General features: G+C 37.5%; 1 protein-coding gene across 1 annotated transcript; it reads right to left on the bottom strand.

Moving 5' to 3' along the window:
• Positions 1-987: 987 nt before the first annotated feature.
• On the bottom strand, positions 988-3,547 carry LOC142150696 (olfactory receptor 13F1-like). The gene is made up of 2 exons (XM_075205893.1): positions 2,629-3,547; positions 988-1,040 (listed from the first exon to the last, which is right to left on the bottom strand). The coding sequence occupies exons 1-2, from the start codon at positions 3,545-3,547 to the stop codon at positions 988-990; spliced, it is 972 nt and encodes a 323-aa protein (XP_075061994.1).
• Positions 3,548-6,091: the final 2,544 nt, after the last annotated feature.

The raw sequence follows: 6,091 nt of genomic DNA, 5'->3' as shown, positions 1-6,091 counted from the left end.
ATGTCAGAGTAAATAAAACCAATAATATTGATGAATTTTGACAGTGATCACTCATAGTCATCCAATATCAGTTTACACAATGGTATTATCTATTCAAAAAGAATATGCACAGATCACATTGAAAATAGGACAACTATTCTAAGTTCACTGGGCATTGTGTGTTTATATGCAGTTCACTTATAGTACAAATTCATGTCTATGAGAGAGTGCTCTAATTGTTATTTGTGTGCAACTGCCATAAATCCATCTGTAATGGTGTACTACCAGAAATGCAAAAATTTACTGTGTGATACAGTTCTAAACAGAACACAAATGTAGTTGATATAAGCTGTTCTGACTGGAACTATTGCAGGGAAATGAAACCCATCACAGTGGGTAAAATAAAAGTATAGCCTTAAGCAGGGCCGGATTAAGGGAATGGAGGCCCCTGGGCTAACGGGGCCTCTATTCCCCCGTGAGGGCCCCCCCCCGTGATCGGAGCTGCACGCACCCCCCCCGTGATCGGAGCTGCACGCGCCCCCCCCCCGGCACTTACCTCCTTCCCCGGCACGCTGTACTCTCTTTACTGAGGAGATCTTGTGAGAGTGAGACTCACAAGATCTCCTCAGTAAGGAGACAACAGCGCGCTGAGGAAGGACTGCAGTGAAAGTGCTCAGCAGCACTGATCGCGTCGGGGGCGCCCCCGCCCCCAACTGATCAATACTGCTGCTGAGCACTTTCAAGGGCCCCTTGGATGCCATAGGCCCCTGGGCTGTAGCCCAGTTAACCCTATGGTTAATCCGGCCCTGGCCTTAAGGCTGGGTGCACACTGGAGGTTTTTAATCCGATAATCTGGCCCAACAGCCGACGTATGTCAGGATCAAAAACTTATACAAGATGTACTAGGCTTTTAAACAAAGTAAACTTTTCCTAAACTTATGAAGTTGTTTTTATTTTTTATTTTCTTAGAAACTGTTGTTAAATATATATTCAAAAGGTAAATTTTATTTAAAGAGCATATTTAAATAAAGAATTCTGATCTGTAGTACATCCTCTGCACACTATTCTTCTCCAGTGACGACCAGTGTTCTTTCCACCCATACCCCCCCCCACTCCCACCTCATATTTTTGGAAAATGTTCTACAGTTTGAACAACTGGTGCAACAATTGATTTTCTTTGTTTCTCCTATGACAATAAGTTTTTTTGTATTCTGCTCGAATGTTTCTCTTTGCTTTGTTATCTATGTATGCCTGTTTTTGCAATGTACTAATTGTTGATCCCTGTCTGTATATCAGTACTATATCTCAAAATAAATAGTTAAAAAAAATAAGAAAAAATCATTCAAAAAATTACATATGTAGACACATGAAATTTGCATATTTGCAAACATTTGAAAACAATTTCCAGTGACACTTAACTGATGGGAAGGTACATGTAGCACAGTCCATGTTGACTTATGACTGCAATAACCTCAATAATTATATATTCACTGAATATGGTAAACTATTTTTTGCAGTCAACTTTTCACCGGTCATCGATGTAGGGTTTCCGTTGATGCCTGACTCAGATTTAGGATGACATTGTAGTTAATTATATGCTAATAGGCTTCTGTACACATGTGAATAGGGAATAGTTGTCCTCTTGGATAGCTAATCGTTTTTTAGGCACAAGGGGAAAGCAACCTCGTGGACAACTCTATCCACATGAGTATTAATTGCATCCACAATGACATGAAATAACAGTGACGTGATCACCAATTTTTTCTGAATTAGATAATCTTTTCCACAGCACCCCTAGGGTCAGAGTACATGTTTACATGCTCTGAGATGGACTGATATGTATATGACTTCCCAGCCTATGTCATTGCATGTTAACATAGGCTAAAATAATCAAAAAAATTATGTAAAAGTGTCCAGAGAAGATTGTAAAAAAATAAATGAATAAAGTTAAAGAATGAAAAAACATTTCATATTTTAAATATATATTTTATTATGTCCCAAAGTATAAATCAAACTTCCAATAAAAAGACATATTTGGTACCTTAGCAGAAAGTGCATAATAAAGTAAAGGGTACATTTTGATTACATTAATTTTGTGAAAGAAGCTAATGGAAAAATCGCAATAAAATACAATTATTTTTAAAGCTTTTCCCCCCAATAATGCCCAGAGTAAATATATATATTACTTACTGGGCTGCCAAAAAAAGCTTTTTCTTGAAATAAATATACATTTGCTACGGTAGAATTAAAAATAAAAAGTTAGATGACTGAATTTATGTAGATGTATTATAAACCTCTGGAGCCACCTGAGAAGCCATTTAGCTTGAACTATGGTAGACTGAATGGCTTAAATAATTTTCTTTAATAAGTATAAACTTACATGGCCCAGAGAATAAGTATAGTTAAGGAGAACAGCATCTTATATACAGAATAAAAGAAATGGTAATGGACAGTTTATTAAAGCCTGAGGTTATTGGAAATAGGGGAACTATGAGTTTGATGCAATGTTTTATTCATCTATAGTATGGAAATACTGCAAGAGACTAAAAAAAAACAAAAACTGACTTTAACCAAGACTTTATTGCATCAGATCAATTGGGCTTGGCCAAAAAATCCATGGCTCTGGTTTGTGTTTCATTATCCTTTCACAAATGTTATTCATGGCTCTGAGAACCTCTTTGTTTCTTAAGCTATAAACTAATGGATTTAATGTTGGGACCACTGCAACATATAACAAGGAAACAATCTTGTCATATTCTTGAGAGTACGCGGATTTTGGCTTCAGATACAAAATGAGAACTGTTCCACAAAATAGAATAACAACCGTTATATGGGAAGAACACCCAGAGAAAATCTTAAGCCTTTGCCCTGAGGTGTGAAGTTTTAGAATGTTAGATATAATGTATATATAAGATATAAGAATAAAAAGGAAGGGAAGGAGTCCCAGAAATACACATTCCACAGATATTATGATCTCAATGGGTGAGGTGTCACTGCAGGAGAGCTTCAACATAGTATTCACATCACAGAAGAAATGATTGATTTCTTGGACACCGCAGAATGATAAATTGGACACTAGAATGCTGTACATTAGTGAACTCAAGGCACCCATAGTCCAGGAGGCAGCTGCCAATTGGACACATGTCCTCTTGTTAACAAGGATAGAATAATGAAGTGGAATGCAGATGGCCACATATCGATCATAAGCCATGGATGTCAGGAGGAAAAACTCAGTATCAAGAGAAAAAACAAACACAAACATCTGTGTGACACAGGCTTGGAAAGATATACAGGTAACACCCGTCATTGTGATGGCTAACAGATTTGGTAAGATGGAGGAAACATACATAACGTCTTGGATTGATAAATTGCAGAGGAAGAAATACATGGGAGTGTGCAGCTGGGGAGCCAGACAGACAAGTGCTGTAATAATCACATTTCCAAGCACTGCTATCAGGTACATCAATAACACTCCAAAGGAAAGTACAAGTTGTGCATCCTCATAGCTGGAGAAGGCCAGGAGGTGGAATCCTTTGCGTAATGTGCTGTTTTGTTTATTTTTACACATTTTACCTTCTTGCTGCTTTTAGGATATATAACAGTATTAGTATTATATTGCTAAATACTTATTGATTAATTGAAATAAAGCTTTATATTAGGTTATATTTTGCAGTGTATTTTTCATAAGAAATGGCTGCAAGGATAAAAAATAAAGGATATTTTCATCTTTAAATAATATCTGTAAAGCAACAAATATTTGCCAAATCAATGTATGCATAATTACTACCTCCGAAATAGCTTTTGCAGTGGCTGGTTTGAATCTCAGTAACAATGTTTTGCTTTTGTGTCTTTGCTGTCATAGTGGGGAAGCATAGCTTGCAGTGATACAACTACTCTGTGTGGAATGATTACGGCAGAAAACTACATGTGCAATCATACCTTGCAGTGTATGGTTCTCCCATGTGACATAAGCACCAAGCTGCCTGTACTATGATGAGAAGAATTACTGTTTTAATCCTACTTGCAAAGAACAAAACAGTTGCAAAAAAACTTAGAGAAAGGAAAATGTCTTTAAATGCTGACAAGTTTGTTCTAAAATACTGCCTAATATTTGTATGCTTGGCTGTATAATGCATAAAGTGATTTACTGTTGTAAATTGTTTTAAAGTTGTTTACTATAAGTTACTTGATCGACTAAAAATACTATGATTTTGTACCTTATAATACTCAAAGATAATGGTGATAAGCTGTAGAGAGAACTTCTGGTATATCTGAGAGCTTAAATTGATAGAGATTGGTACATGATTACATATTGTAGATGACAAGGGGCTCTAACAGTTAGTCTTTTACTCAAATTAAGCAACTTAATTATAAAATGATATATTGAAATATATAGTATTATGAACTATATGTCTATAAGTCTATAAGGTCCATAATTTTTAACAGAGTATATAATGAAGTCCAAGGCAAAATCAGATGAAACAATGCCACTTATAGATTATATGCTAGTAGTTGATTAAACTACTAATGTTATATATATATCCATGAAGAAAATGTCGAAGTCAGCAAATTGGATAAAGTCATTTCAATTAAAGTCTAGCAAACTTGGTTGTCTTTGTCTGAAAAGATGCGTACGGTACGCTATGACGTACAAGGGCACGCTACGGCGTGAAAGGGCGTACGCATCCACTACGCGTGGCAGCAACAGTAATTGGTCTTTTACCATACATTTGCACAAACACGCATACTTATAAAATAGTACACATTATTGGTAGTTGCAACACATAGTCAGTTATGTCGAAATATAGTAGTATTTATATGTTATATCAGAGTTACATGTATATTAGTGAAATACACAGAACGGGTTAAAGGAATAACATCATGAGTGGTATCATAATGAACCTTGTTACATATCCTACTGTTTGGTTCACTCTGCGAGGGAATCGCAGAGTGCATACGCAAGTTATGAATGATAGGGAATTATGAACTACTTAAGACTAAGGAATTCTGGCGGGAAGAGCAGAGCATACCCCCTGCAGAGATGACCCCCTCCTTTGGATTCCTTAGGATGAACCAGCCAATGATTGACGACCCCTTGGACATTCCTGAGACCCGGACCAATAGATGCAAGCCATACCATCTTCATTGTATTACTGTACTTGATTGTGTATATAAGCAGCAGCTTGTGATCCAGAGTGCAGACTTCTTGTCCCCAGACTTCAGGATTGAATGACTGCACTGGATCCAGAGCGCCTGCGATAAGTAACGGCTGTATTTACTATTACATCGCTTGAGCATATTTTTTTCCACTTATTGCGAATAAATCTTTGTGCGTTGGAAACACAAATCGAGGTTCGACAATCGTTATTGGTTAGCAACAATACGCACATTACAATTTGGGGGCTCGTGAGCTTTGGAGGTTTCGTTGCCGATGATACGCAAGACCAACGGATTTCGGTTCCTCAACAAAGGGTGGAGACGCGTCATAAACGGGTAAGAACGCATTGTGTTCAAAACCTGAATTTTACTCTGTGTTGTGAAACCGAATGTCCGTTTTGCATTATCTAGGGCACGCTAACTAGAACCTAGGGACAAAAGAGAAAACTGTTTCTTTTTTCTGTCATTGTGCGTTTTAACTGTATTGCATTGTTTAGCGTATGTGTACTTCCTGCTGTGCGTACGCGAACTTCCGGTAAACTTGCCACGTGGTTAAACAATCGTTTTGATAGTTATTATACATGCATAGTATAATTACTTGTGAAAGCCTCTGAGACATTATTACTATTGTTGGGAACTTTTGATTTTCTGCGCAGAAAAGGTGTATAGTGTGTGATGTTGTAACGTAGATACACTGTTTTATTGTTGAGGTGCTCAGTTGCTGTCTGACGAGGCGGATTGCCCAACTGAAGGACGGTATACAGGGCAGGTATACCGAATGCGAAAACTGGGTTTTCGCAAAGCGCTACCAATAGATCGCAAGGTTTGCTAATAATTAGTATTGGTAGGCAGTGCGATCCGGTCGCACCGTTAGTGCGAATTGGTGAAGCAGCTAGGAGGAATTATACTGGAAAGGCAAGTTGATTGTATCGACTTTGCGCTCCCAGCGATAATA

This window comes from Mixophyes fleayi, chromosome 4 (assembly GCF_038048845.1).
Source record: "Mixophyes fleayi isolate aMixFle1 chromosome 4, aMixFle1.hap1, whole genome shotgun sequence".
NCBI lineage: Eukaryota > Metazoa > Chordata > Amphibia > Anura > Limnodynastidae > Mixophyes > Mixophyes fleayi.
This window is presented reverse-complemented; position numbering and strand designations above follow the sequence as displayed.